Raw genomic sequence first — 13,342 nt, 5'->3', positions numbered from 1 at the left:
ATAAAGTATCGTTTTTATCCCCAATATTTGGGGTAAAGTATCAAAGTTGTCCCTAATGTTTAAATCGTCCTATTTAAGTTCCTAATATTTCAAAATTGACTCAATGTTGTCCTGCTGTTAGGGATCTATTAACAAAATTAATGGTGGGACAAACTGAGACGATTTTAAAACGTTAGGAATTTAAATAGGACGAATACGTTGGGAACAAAAACCATACCTAGAAATAAATTTAATTTTATCCTTCAATAATATCAATTTTTTACGGTATATAGTTATTCAATTATTTTTGTTACGGCCCAGCCCACCTGGTGGGGCGGTCAACCCGGCCCACGGGTAACTCGATCTATGCGATCGGATCGACGTGCACAACCCGCCCAGCCTTACAACTCAGACACGCGCCCCTGCTGCTAGCTGCATGACAATTGTAGGGAAAGAAGCTTCCTGGAAGGAGGCCTCCCCATGTGGGGCCTGCCCTACTGATAGGGTATATAAGGGGAGGGTCCTACCCCTCCCCCATCATACCCTTTACCCTCATACCACCTGCATATTTTTCTGACTTGAGCGTCGGAGTGTCCTTGCAGGTGGTCCCCCTCATCTCAGTCGAAGAGCTCGGAAAGTCGGAACTCACGCCTCACACGCCCCCAGATCTAGACCAAGGTTGGGACCCGCCTTCACACCCGCCTTCGGAGAGTTCCTTGCCGGCTTGGGTATAAAGCAAAAGTTTTCATCAGTGGAACATCCCCAAACCAACGGTCAAGTTGAGGCTGCGAACAAGGTTATCGTACAAGGCCTCAAAAAGCGACTTGACCAGAAAAAGGGAGCATGGGCAGACGAGTTAGCGTCAGTCCTCTGGTTCTACCGCACAACTCAACAGTCATCTACCGGGGAGACCCCTTTCTAACTCACATATGGGGTAGAGGCAATAATACCTGTGGAGATCGGTGAGCCGAGCCCACGGCCATTCTTAGGAGGGGTTGAGGAAGCCGTAGAAAATGATTTGATAGACGAGGACAGGGAGATGACCCATTTATTAGAAATGGCACTAAAGCAAAGAATGGCCCTGCGCTACAATGCCAAGGTGCTCAAGAGAGAGTTTGAACAAGACGACCTGGTCCTAAGGCGCAATGATATTGGGCTCCCGACACCAGAGGAAGGAAAGCTGGTGGCAAACTGGGAAGGCCCATACAGGGTGAAAGAGGTGATCAGCAATGGGGCCTACAACTTGGAACGGCTGGACGGCAAGGAAGTCCCGAGAACGTGGAACACGGGCAATTTGAGAAGATTCTATTCCTAGGCCAAACCCACCGACCGGACAACCAACCTGCCGATCCAGCCGGCTTAGTAAGACATTACTTTATGATGGATTATTTGTCCTTGTCATATATTTGCTATCATCTTATGTTTGGACCATTTACCACTACTATTTATCTACTACTTGTCATCTCCTTTTCGCATTCATTATTATTAATTAAGCTACCATGACGAGTAAGCAATTTCATAACGATACGGTGCCCTGGGACTGATCACCCCGGGAACCACGAAAGTAATGAACGCCATAATACGCGGCTGTTGAAACGATAAAAGCCACGACTTGGCTTCACTAATTACCGGCAAGACGGTAAAACGTTCACAAGCAAATAGCTAATACCAACAAAACGGTAAAAGAACATAAAGAAAAATAAGCGCCGACAAGGCGGGAAACAAGCGGTTTGTCACATGCGGCAAACAGATTCAAACAGTTCAAAAGGATTACAAAGTTTACAAAAGTTACAAAAACACACAAGTTACAAGAACACAAGACACTTCTTCGGCATATCAATGATCTTGTCATCCCTGATAGTCTTGAAAATGCCAACAGCTAAGGTGTCAAAATCGGGAGCCAACAGCTTTACTTGGGCTTTGAGGGCCTCCTCGGTCATCAAGATAGCGTTCTTACCCTGCTTCACGGTGTCTTTGTACTTCTTCTAAAATTCAGTAGTTTCACCCCGGGCCGCCTTGGCCGACGAGAGAGCCTCATCGCGTTCCTTCTCTAGCACGACCACCCGACCCTGAGCAGTGCTAAGTTAACTTTCCAGGGGAAGCTCTCGCTCGGTAGGATGTGCCACGGAGGCGTCAGCGGTCTTGACCTTTTCTTTAGCAGTCTTAACTTCCTCCTCAGCAACCTCGACCTTCTCCTCGGCTGTCTTGGCCCTCTCCTCGGCAGCAGCAAGTTGCTCCCGGAGCAGCTTCACCTCATCTCTATACTTGGTGTTGGCCTTGACAGAGGACTCAAGTTTCGTTTCCAAAGACCGCGTTCCTGCCAAGGCGGATTCCGCCTTCCTCGCTATAGCAGCTCCTCGGAGTAAAGTGCGGTACATCCATCTCGCTTGCGAAGCGAGGTCCCCACTGTAAAAGAAGTCCTCCGTGCCAGGAAGTAGTTGGGAATAGATAAAGTTTTCGACATCAAAGTTCTTCTCCATAACGGTGAGAACCCCCTTAGGACTGGAAGACGGCCTCCTTTTTCTTGGATTGTCAACCAACACCTCAACTTCAGGACTAGAAGACGACTTCCTTTTCCTTGGATTGTCACCCTCCTCCTCAGCCTCAAGATCCTCCTCTGGTCGGGGTCCCGAACCAGTCCCTGCCTCCTGATGAGGACCCGAAGCGGCGCTGGTTCTGGGCCCCTCCCCCTGGGTAGGCTGGGACTAGACCTCAGGCTCAATGACGTCGTCAGCCGGCACTTCCTTGGCAGGGGTAGTGGAGTCATCATCACTGCCATCAGCCAAGAAAGTGTTGAACAAAGCATCAAGTCCTGTTACCTCGGCAGACATTGACACTGCAACAAGATACAGAAACCTATTAATCATTAAATTTGGCGGATAAGTAAGGACAAGGGTAAACACATGAAAATTACTAGATGGCTACTCACATATATAATTCATAGCCATGTCCCGATCACCCATAAGGAGATGAGGGTTAACAAGATTCTTCCCAAAAACAGCCAACAATATGTTGGCAACCCTCTTATTCTCAGGAGATAATCCCTTATACGTTATTTTGGTAAAGGCGTTAGCTCCCGTCCCAAAACTCCAGTAAGTCGGTATGCGACGTTCCCCTTCTAACGTCAACCAAAAAGGGTGCCGACCTTCCACCGGGCAAACTTTGAAATACTTATCCTTAAAACCATGATAAGAATCACTACAACGGAGACCGGCAGCTCAAGATACTCACACACCATCTCGAAACAGCGGATTGAGGCCCAACTGTTCGGATGCAATTGGGACGGCGCAACGTCACAACGGTTAAGTAACGCCATTTGAAAAGGGGGGAAGGGGAGGCGAACTCCCAGGCGGGTGAACATGGCCTTATACAACCACATCCAATCGGAGACCTGGGGAGAGTGCAGATTTAGTTGGAATATTTGTTCGTTGTCGGCAGGAATGAAAGCTGCATAATTAGCCTCCTCGTCAGTTCCTCCGCAAAGATAATCGGCCCGTCGGAACTCGTCAAGTTCCTTCGGGGACATTTGGTTAGAGGTTTCCTTCACATTTGAAGTTACCCAAGCATATCAGTCATAGGGCGCCGGTCTCACGACCCTCACGACGGGACGCTGAGCCATACCTACAGTTGGGGCACCACCCAATATCAGTCTAAGAGGCCGGGAAGCCGGTACGAATACCAGAAACTATAATTCACCTATCCAACAACTATAAAACAAGGTATAAATCTACAGCCAAGAGCAAGGCCAGAAAAGTAAAATCCTAGAATGGTAACCCCCCTACAGTATCTTCCTAATGCTAAAACGACAGCAAACATGCAATTCAAATCAAGAGTGCAACGCACATACAAAATCAGGAAGATGAACGATGAAAATAAATAACTCCACACCAATACCAGAGAAAAGAATAGGGAGCTTACAAGGATAAGGGCGATGATCAGGGAGGATCAAAAAACTAAGAAAGATCTGGACGAAGCAGGGGCTCGCAGTAAAGATTTTGAGGAGAGAATGGAGAAAGCAAATGAAACGCAACGGCAATGCAATGAAACTGAAACGAAACCAAAGGAAAACTGAAAAGAAACCAACTCTAAGAAGCGCGAAGGACAGGGGAGAAATAGTCTTTTTCTCGCGGGGTTTTGAATTGCCCATTAAGAGCATTAAATGCTCGGCATGAGGAACGAGGCGACGAAAGACGTTGCCCAGTAACAAACAGGCACACACGCCTTTGGAAGGCGCATCCTCCACACGGACGATCAACCAGACGACGACACACGAAAGAGAAAACAAAACGCGCCACCAACGGTGCTCACGGCCATAGCTGGCACGTTGGGGGCATTGTAGGAAAAGAAGCTTCCTGGAAGGAGGCCTCCCCATATGGGGCCCGCCCTACTGACAGGGCATATAAGGGGAGGGTCCTACCCCTCCCCCAAGGTACGTCATCATACCTTTTACCCTCATACCACCTGCATATTTTTCTGACTTGAGCGTTGGAGTGTCCTTGCAGGTGGCACCCCCCTCATCTCAGTCGAAGAACTCGGGAAGTCGGAACTCACGCCTCACACGCCCCTAGATCCAGACTAAGGTTGTGACCCGCCTTCACACCCAGAAGACCTCTCCGAACCGTCCGGAAACCGACTAGCTGGACATTTTTTAATCACATTACTTTTATTCTAAATAAATTTATTTTTTATAATTTTACTCTTATATATGTTTACTCATCATGAAATGTTTGTAGAATGACTAGTACATAAATTTGTGGGAAAAATGATATATATATATATATATATATATATATATATATATATATATATATATAATAAAGTAATGTGATTCTAATAATTTTATAAACATTTCATGATGAGTAAAAATTTTTAAGACCAAAATTATAAAAAAAAATAAATTTAATGTGATTAAGTATAATTTACTTAAATATGATTAAAAAATAATTGAATAACTATGTTCCGTAAAAAATTAATATTATTAAAGGATAAAATTAAAATTTAATTCTAAGTATTGTTTTTATTCCCAATATTTTCGTTCTATTTAAATTCCTAACGTTTCAAAATCGTCTCAATTTTATCCTACCATTAATTTGATCAGATTTTTAACTGCAGCACAACATTATTAAAAACGATACTCTAGTGGTGGTTTATTTTGCAAGCGTGACTGCGTGAGTTGATGCTAGAACAGAAAAAAATGGAATTATTTTTTCTTTTTAATTGACAATAAAAAAGAACAGTATTTTTGTCGGAAAATATACATTGATCATTGAACAATGATTGGAATGAGTAAACATTAGGAGGAAGATGGAGAGAAAGGCAAAGAGGAGTCGTAATTGGAATTTGATCTTGCTGGCAATTTTCTACACAAAGGGCAAGTAGCATTCATCTTCAGCCACCCATCAATGCAATCAACGTGAAAATAGTGTTGACACTCTGTTATGGTCCTCAGCACCTCTTTGGGCCTATATTCACAGAGACATATTGAGCAAATGGTATCATTGGGCCTAGGCAATTGCCCATCCTCACCTACCTCAGTTTTCGGATATCTTTCTATTGATGGCCCATCAAGGCCCATTAGGACAGCTGGAGGGGGAGGAACAATCATGATAGAAAATTCCGTTTGTGTTCTTGATGACTGTTGTCGCTGATCTCGCCTCATCTTTCTGCGTTGCAATAAACATATTAGTCCAATGATGCCAATGACTCCAGGTATTCCCACGCCTACGGTTAGACCAAACCTGGCTTTCCTCGAAAGACCTGACCATTGTCCAAAACCGAAACAGAAGAAAAAGTTAATTAGGGAGCTGTAATGTAATTTCATACTGAGTGTAAAAATTAAAAGCTAAAGTACATGAGACACAATAAATTCAGTAATCTCATCAATTCTCAATTTCTCGTGATAAAAGATAGTATTCCTATAAAATATTAGATAGTTGATAAAGAATAGATTAAATTAGTGAAATGATATTTGAAAATTCAGACAAAAATAATTTTAAAAGATATTAATCGAAAAAGTTAAAAATAAATGAGAAAAAAAATTAGATACTAAATATATTATAAAAAAAATTTAGAAATTATATTTTAATAAAATTTTTTGCAAGCATCATTAAAAAAATAAAATTTTTTCATCCTTAAAATTTATTTTATGTCAAGTAACTTTTTTACTTTTATTGTGAATTTTTGAAAAATAAAAAATTTAGAGATTAAATTTTACTCTGATTTTTTTGTCTATTTTTTAAATCTTTATTCAAATGTTGATACAAATATTTTGATTAAATGAATAAATTATTTGTTAAATATAAAATTTTTTTATCACTTATAAAAAAAATATTTATTAATTATTTTATTTATGATATTTTTCAATAATTTTTTGTCAAAATCTAAATTTTTCAAATATTAAATTGGTGGTTAACTCTAAAGAATATAATAAAAGAAAATCACAGGGACTTGAAAATTAAAGAGAGTGAGTAATTATTAAAAGATAAAGATACTTGCTACACTATTTTAGCTTGTGTAAGACCAGAAAAAATAAAGCAGAATAAAGAAAAGCCTAGCTTACGTTATTTGTAGACTTCTGAGGTTAAACTTCATTTTTTTTTTAAACTTAAGAACAAAAAGAAATGTAATTCGTACCTTGACCTTGGCGTGGAAGATCATAACAAGCAGCATGATCATCGTTAGAATTCGGTAGGAGGCCACAGCGTCCACCACTTTGTATACAAGACGTGCAATCAGGTTCATTCCACCGTAACCGTATATCAACATCGTAACTCATCCAAAACACTTCATACCGTACATAAAAGGGAACAGGTGCCAAAGCCGATGTAATAAAGTGGCACGACGATGAATTATTCAACAACCTTTGACGGGTTACTTGCGACGACAACACCGCCAACACGGAATAGCTGAGGTTGTTGCGCGTGGATCCCAAGCACTCTATCATGAGCGGTGATGTTGGGTCGTATGGACAGCTGTAAAACGAGTAATTCTGGTAACTGAAACCGTCGGCTAATTGGAAAGGGGAATCTGCGAGGCTGAATCCACGGTTGAGCATGATCCTTCTTGGGAGGCACTTTTCTTGGTCGTTGATCAGAATTGTTTGCTCATCATTCTCGATCCCGTTTACAACGAAGTCACCGGATTCTGGGAGATTTAGCAACGGTTGTTTCTGATTGTTACACTTGATTTCGAAACCTCGGTACCCACACCGTGTGTTGTTGCCTTCACTGGTCATCCAAAACGGGAATTCAATAGGGAGCGTGTAGTTTCCGCATGAGGCAATAACGGTTGTGTCACAGTTATTAATATTATCACTTGGTTCATCCGCCTCTGTTCTTCTGAGCTCAATAATAATAATAATAATCAAGAATACAAGTGTTAGGGAATAATATTGCGGGGTGGTCATAATTTAGAATATGCATAAAGATATGATGGGAGAATTAATGGATTTGAAGTTGATTATATTCTTCGGATGATGGCTTAGGTTTCTAGCTTGTAGAGAGGCATGATTCTACTTGGTCAAATTGTACTGAGACTGATTGATTTAAATTGGTGGAAAACTCGCTTAAGCTTTGAATCAAAGCAAGATAAATTATCAAGGTCAGGAGAACTTTACAAGCAAGGGTGCTTATTTTGAATATAATAGTTTAGTATTAGCAAATTAATTTGAAATTTGGAAGTCATGGTCAAGTCATTAGCCAAGTAAACAACCCAATTTAGTCTTCATTTCATTAATATGTTTTAATTTAATTTTTATGATGACAAACAAACCAGGTGCTTCTGTTTGTCTTTTGGCTCACGGATGTATATATTTCTCAAGAACTTAATGTTGTACTACATATAAAAAAATATATATTATATAGTACCATTAGTTTGGCTAGAAGAAATATTTAGGGGAAGAAATTAGATTGAAAGTGGAGAACAGTTGGGATGATTGTGGAAGCTTGAAAGTTAGAATGGGTAAGAGACTAAGAGCAGTAGTGCAGTTGCCAATTGGTATTTGATGAGTGATGCGCCGACTATTTTCGGTAAGAAAAATGTTCAAGAATTATCAAAATTTATTATTTTTTTATTTTAATTAGTTATTAATTAGTTAAAAATTTTAAGTATTTTAGGTGCATTATATAGAATAATAGAGAGATTGATAGAATGAAAATCATATGATCTAAATAGATTGGTTAAAATAGTGAAATGCGTTTGATTTTATATGTGTCAATCATAGGCACACTTCATCCTTTGGTACGATACCGATGCGATAAAGATGGTCAACTGCTCTTACTACCTCCATGGGATTCAGTTTGGTGTTCTAAAAAATAAAGCAGTTCCTCAATTTTTACACACTCCAGCAAAGATTAGCCAATAACTGTTTATCTCTCTCCTCCTCCGTTGTTACTTTAGGTAGGAGATAATTGATTCTCATTCTTGCATAAAAATATTGAATTAATTAATTACTGGAATCTAGTTTAATGGGCTACTTTTTCAAATCTTCTTTGAATCTAAGCATGTGTAAATACAATGGTTAATGGTTTCAACATCTGATTGGTATCTAGGGCAGGTTAGATTCGTATTTGAAAAACGGTGGTGGAGTAATTTTATCATTGGGAGATGTTCGTGGAGGAATTTTCATATGAAGATCTGAACTTTGTGTGATACTTGAATCTTCTAAATACTCTTCCATACTTCAGGATGTTGGATTATGTTTGGATTTAGCTCAGAGGACACATGGAAAAACTGATATGCAATCCTGTATCCTAACACTACATCGTGCTGTTTTGACTTGTTGAGAGCCCATTGCAATTCATCTTCCCTTCCATCTGGTTTAATTAAAAGTACTCTGTTATTGGTTTTAGGGGAGAACAAATCTTCAAGCAGATTTTGATTCCAACTTAGATCATCTCTAAGGAGATTTTTAACTCTGTGCACAATCAGACCTAAAAGGTGAATCAGAAAAAGAAGCATTAATTTTGAAAGGGTAAAATGTGGCGGCAACCAGGAATCTTCGAAGATACGGGTTGAAGCACCATTCCCAATTTTCCAAACCAACCCCTTCTCCAGAACACGATATCCCTCCAACTAACTCCATCAGCCCCAAGATGGTAAGTGACCTATTTTAGCATTTATCAATTCACCATATCTAAAATATTTACCTTTTAAAATTCTAGCAAGAATTGAATTTGTCTATTTGATGATTTTCCAACAGTATTTGCTTAGTAGAGCTAGGTTTTGAGCTCTTAGGTTTCTAAACCACTTTCTTTCTTAGGCCGCATCATCTGATTCCAACTTATCCACGCTATTCGTCTTTCTGAGCCTTTCTGACCAACCAGTAGTTATTTAGAATGTTGTGAATTTCCAAAATTAATGAATCAGGCAATCGAAAACATAATAAAAAATAGATAGGAATTGCTTCTCCCACCGCTTTGAGCATAATTTGTCTTTCTCCAGCTGATAAATAGTTTCTTTGCCAGCTTTGGACTTTCTTTCAAACTTTTTCTTTTATTTCACTAAAAGTAGTCTTCTTTGACTTATGAACCAGGGATGGAAATTCCAAGTATTTATCTTGAGCTCCAATATGAGTAACATTAAGTCTGTGTGCAATATCTTACCAAACGTACTGGGCGTGTTCTTGTTGAAAAATAAGGTTGATTTGTTGAGATTGACTTGCTGACCACTGAAGCTCTCATAAGTCTCTAATACAGCCATTATCTGATTGTAGCTATTGTCAGAAGCCTTACTAAATAAAATTGAGTTGTCAAAAAATAATGGTTTATTTTAGGACTTCTTCTATGAATTTGAATTCCAAGAATTTGACCGTTTTGCTCCACCTTGTGTAGCAAAAATGATAAAACTTCTACACAAAATAAAAATAGGTATGAGGATAGGGATCTCTTTGTTGGATTTTTCTATTTGGTTTAAAGAAACCAAAAGGTTGACCTTCCATAATGATAGAGTAAGCAATAGTGGTCACTAGTTCCGGAACCCAATTAATCAATCTCAAACCAAAACCCAATTTCTCCATAATGAACCACAGAAAATGCCATTCCACTCTATTATGTGTTTTACTCTTATCTAATTTCAAAACAATTTCAATCTCTAGGCCATTCTTCTTTCTCTTTAGATAATGCATATATTCATGGGTAATAAGAATGTTATCCGAAATAAGTCTCTCCTAAATAAAAACACTCTGATTAAAGCTCACAAGTTTACTCGTACATAGTTAGAGTCTATGAACTAGAACTTTAGATATAATCTTGTACATAACTGAAGATAAGCTGATAGGTCGTCTTACCTGCGTCATATTGCTAGTGTTTGGTATCTTAGGGTAGTTTAAGAATTTTGAATAATTTTGTAGGGTTTGAATATTTTTATCAACCAAAATCTATCTTTCATGGTTCTAAATTCTAGATGCATCTAATAAGGGAATTGGGGTGTTTCTTCAAATTCTTGTTGTTGTTCAGAACATCAATAACCACCTTGGAATCACACTCTACTATCACTTTCTTAAATTCTATAGTCCATGCCATGTCGAGACCTTGATTTATCCCCCATAGTTCTGCTTTAAAAGCTGAGCAATTTCCTATGTAATGAGAGAATCCCTCATCCACTTGTTATTCTTGTTTCTGAGAAGACTCCCACAACCTGTTTTTCTTGTACTGCTATTTAAAGAGCCATCAGTGTTGAGGGTGACCCATCCACAAGGGAGAGGGTGCCATTTAATTTGTTGTTCCTCTTTCTGATTAATATGCTTTTTTTTTTCTTCCCTCTATCAAAACCATCTCTAATTTCCTTATTACTCTTTAAAATTTTCAATTGGAGATTTGGGGATCTGCTATACCCTTGCTCATGGCCTTCTCGGATTCTCCAACTCCAAGTTTTTCGACAAGCAATGAAGAAGGGTTCTTTCTATATCTTTTGGTTCATTGTCACTTTATTTTCATGCCCATAATCCACTATTCTCTCTCAAGTTTTCTTTAGTTCTTCCTTTGTTGATTTTTCCTTCCTTTGTAACTACTATTTTTCTTCTTTTTACATGTGTGGTTGATTTTTTTTTTGGAAATATCTGTATGGTTAAATTTTTCTTTCTTCTTGTTTTATACTTTTTGAAAGAAAAAAAAAAAGGGGTCGTGGCCTATATTGAGTCTACGACATTGGAACAATAAATTAAGCTTGGCCAGATCATGCTTTTGGGCTAGAGGCCCAGATTAATTAAGTGGTATATTTAATGGGCTTAGAAAAATAAATTTTATTGATAAAAAATAGAAAAATGAATTTTATTTTTGAAAAAAACTTTATATTAAATTAAAATGCAATACTACTTAGTTTATTCAGAAAGATAGCCTTACAAAAATCTGAAAATTAAATAGTTTATTTAGAAAGATAGCCTTATAAAATCTAAAAATCAAATATCAAAGATCAATTGGATAAGAAGCATGAGTTAATTCATTATTAAAAAATAAAAAGTCCACGAGATTTAAAAACATAGTAAGTAAGGGGAGAAGGTTATCATGCAAGATACGTGTTCCGTGGGTTGTTTTGGGCTTGAACATGGGGGGAGGGGGTTCCAAACGCCTTTGGGTGGTTTGTCTGACATCTTCTGCTATTGTGGTGTCGCCGTTTAACGTCTTGATAAAGGTGGGAAATAGTACCTGCAAGGGATTCTAATGCTTAAATTAGCAAAGGTTTAAGTAGGTTTTTAGTAGATTGGGTTCAAATAATATCTTAGGGTGTTTGGGTATTTATAATTATAGGTGTAGAATCTGTAATCACCTTTTTGAGTAGCTCCACCTTTGATTGTGGATAACCATTTGGGGAGGTTGTTAAGATCTCCCTTCTAGATGAACGGGAGAGATTGTAGGAGTTTGTTTATTGATTTGAGTAGGTAGGACAAAGTTAGCGTTATCGAGCCTGATCTCCACAAGGTTGGGTAGGTGCCGATGAAGCCTTTATATGTTGATTGGACTTTACTTACTTTGGGCCTGGCTGAACTTTGGGTCAGGGTATGAACAGTACCCCTGCTTGAGACCGAACTTCATTAGATTAGACTCGAGAATTTTTAGGTCGAGTTTGTCCTTTTATAGCGTCGGTTTATTACGTCGGGCATATTGCCTTTCCTGGGATCAGGTAGGGTATTCAACGTGTTATGAATCTAAAACGTTGTGTATTTTCATAATCATTCGCACGTTTTCTTACAATCACTTTGGTAACCGTACGTGTCATAAATGAGAGGGGGTGAATTTCCCACTCTGCCCCTAAAGTCTTATAAATACTTAACCCTTTTTTCTTTCTTCATTTTGCTTCTTCGTCTGGAACTTTTGTTTTTTCTCTTAAGGTTTTACTGTAACCCTATTTTTTCCTTTCAAGATTTTTCTATCTTGAGTTTCTGCTTCGAGTTTTTGTTTGCGTTTGCTTTCAAAGGCTTCTGGAACGTTTGTGTTTTTTCCATCACGTGCATTCCATCGTTTGATCTTCCATCAAGGTTGGTCTCGCCTTTTTTGTTTTATTTTCTGTACCCATACTTCTTGGATAATGCATTGATGCTGTTTACTTTTTGATGTTTGTGAAAAAATGATTTCTTAGTGGTGTTTTGTTAATGTTCATTAAATATATCTATTTGTAGTAACCTTCTTGGTTACTCTGTAGTAGTATTATGTGTTCTTTTACTTTTTTTGGGAGTCATTTTCTTATTCTGAACTTATGTTGAGTGTGGGGCTTTGCTTTTTTCCCCCCAAATGGTGCCGTTTTCTCTTTAGATGACAGCGCTATTTCAAGTTCTAGTAATGTTGTTTGATTGCTATAGTTGCGAGAGGGTTTAATGGCTATGGTGGTTTCCTTCAGTTTGTTGAAGAAGGCCTGACTTCCTGTAGTTTGTTTGAATATTTGTGTTGTTGTACCCGACTTTCTGACTTGTAGACATGATTTTCTTTGTTGTTTTATATAGCTTTCTATGTCTCACTCAGTAATACTCAACATGTCTTCTAAAATTCCATCCGACCTAGATTGGGTAGATATTATCGTGCTTTCTGCCGTCCTTGTAATCGATAATTAGTATGTCAGAACTTTTTGTAGATAACATAGGCTGTGTAAAGATCGGGGGAAAGAGGATAAATATGAGATTTTGGTTGTTGAACCCGAGGAGAGAGTTTGTTTTCTCCGACTTGACAAGTCGGAACGTTATTTCATTTACATGTATGAGTGCTTTTTTACTAGGCTGGGGGTGAGTCTCCCTTTTTTTTTTTGAAACTGAAATTCTCCATCTCTATAAAGTTGCCTCTTGTCAACTTCACCCCAATTCTTGAGGTTTTATGAAAATTTACCGATTAATATGTCGATAGCTTGATCTTCCATTATCCTTCAAAGTCTTCTTTTA

The 13,342-nt window shown here is 38.6% G+C and overlaps 1 protein-coding gene across 1 annotated transcript; it reads right to left on the bottom strand.

The window, feature by feature from the left end:
* Window positions 1-5,172: 5,172 nt before the first annotated feature.
* Window positions 5,173-7,641, bottom strand: LOC107643125 (putative RING-H2 finger protein ATL21A). The gene is made up of 2 exons (XM_016346695.3): window positions 6,613-7,641; window positions 5,173-5,736 (listed from the first exon to the last, which is right to left on the bottom strand). Exons 1-2 carry the CDS (start codon window positions 7,382-7,384, stop codon window positions 5,273-5,275), a joined length of 1,236 nt encoding a protein of 411 aa, XP_016202181.1. The 5' UTR covers window positions 7,385-7,641; the 3' UTR covers window positions 5,173-5,272.
* Window positions 7,642-13,342: the final 5,701 nt, after the last annotated feature.

This window comes from Arachis ipaensis, chromosome B5, assembly GCF_059453495.1.
Source record: "Arachis ipaensis isolate K30076 ecotype BB chromosome B5, ASM5945349v1, whole genome shotgun sequence".
Classification (NCBI taxonomy): Eukaryota; Viridiplantae; Streptophyta; class Magnoliopsida; order Fabales; family Fabaceae; genus Arachis; species Arachis ipaensis.
Note: the sequence above shows the minus strand (reverse complement) of the source record. Positions and strands in the feature narration are given on the sequence as shown.

Bases quoted from the DNA above. Each gene is read 5' to 3' on its own strand.
- LOC107643125 (XM_016346695.3), bottom strand. From the start codon at position 7,384: ATGACCACCCCGCAATATTATTCCCTAACACTTGTATTCTTGATTATT. The intron at 5,737-6,612 runs GTACGAATTACA...GACAATGGTCAG, and splicing joins TCTTCCACGCCAAGGTCAAG to GTCTTTCGAGGAAAGCCAGG.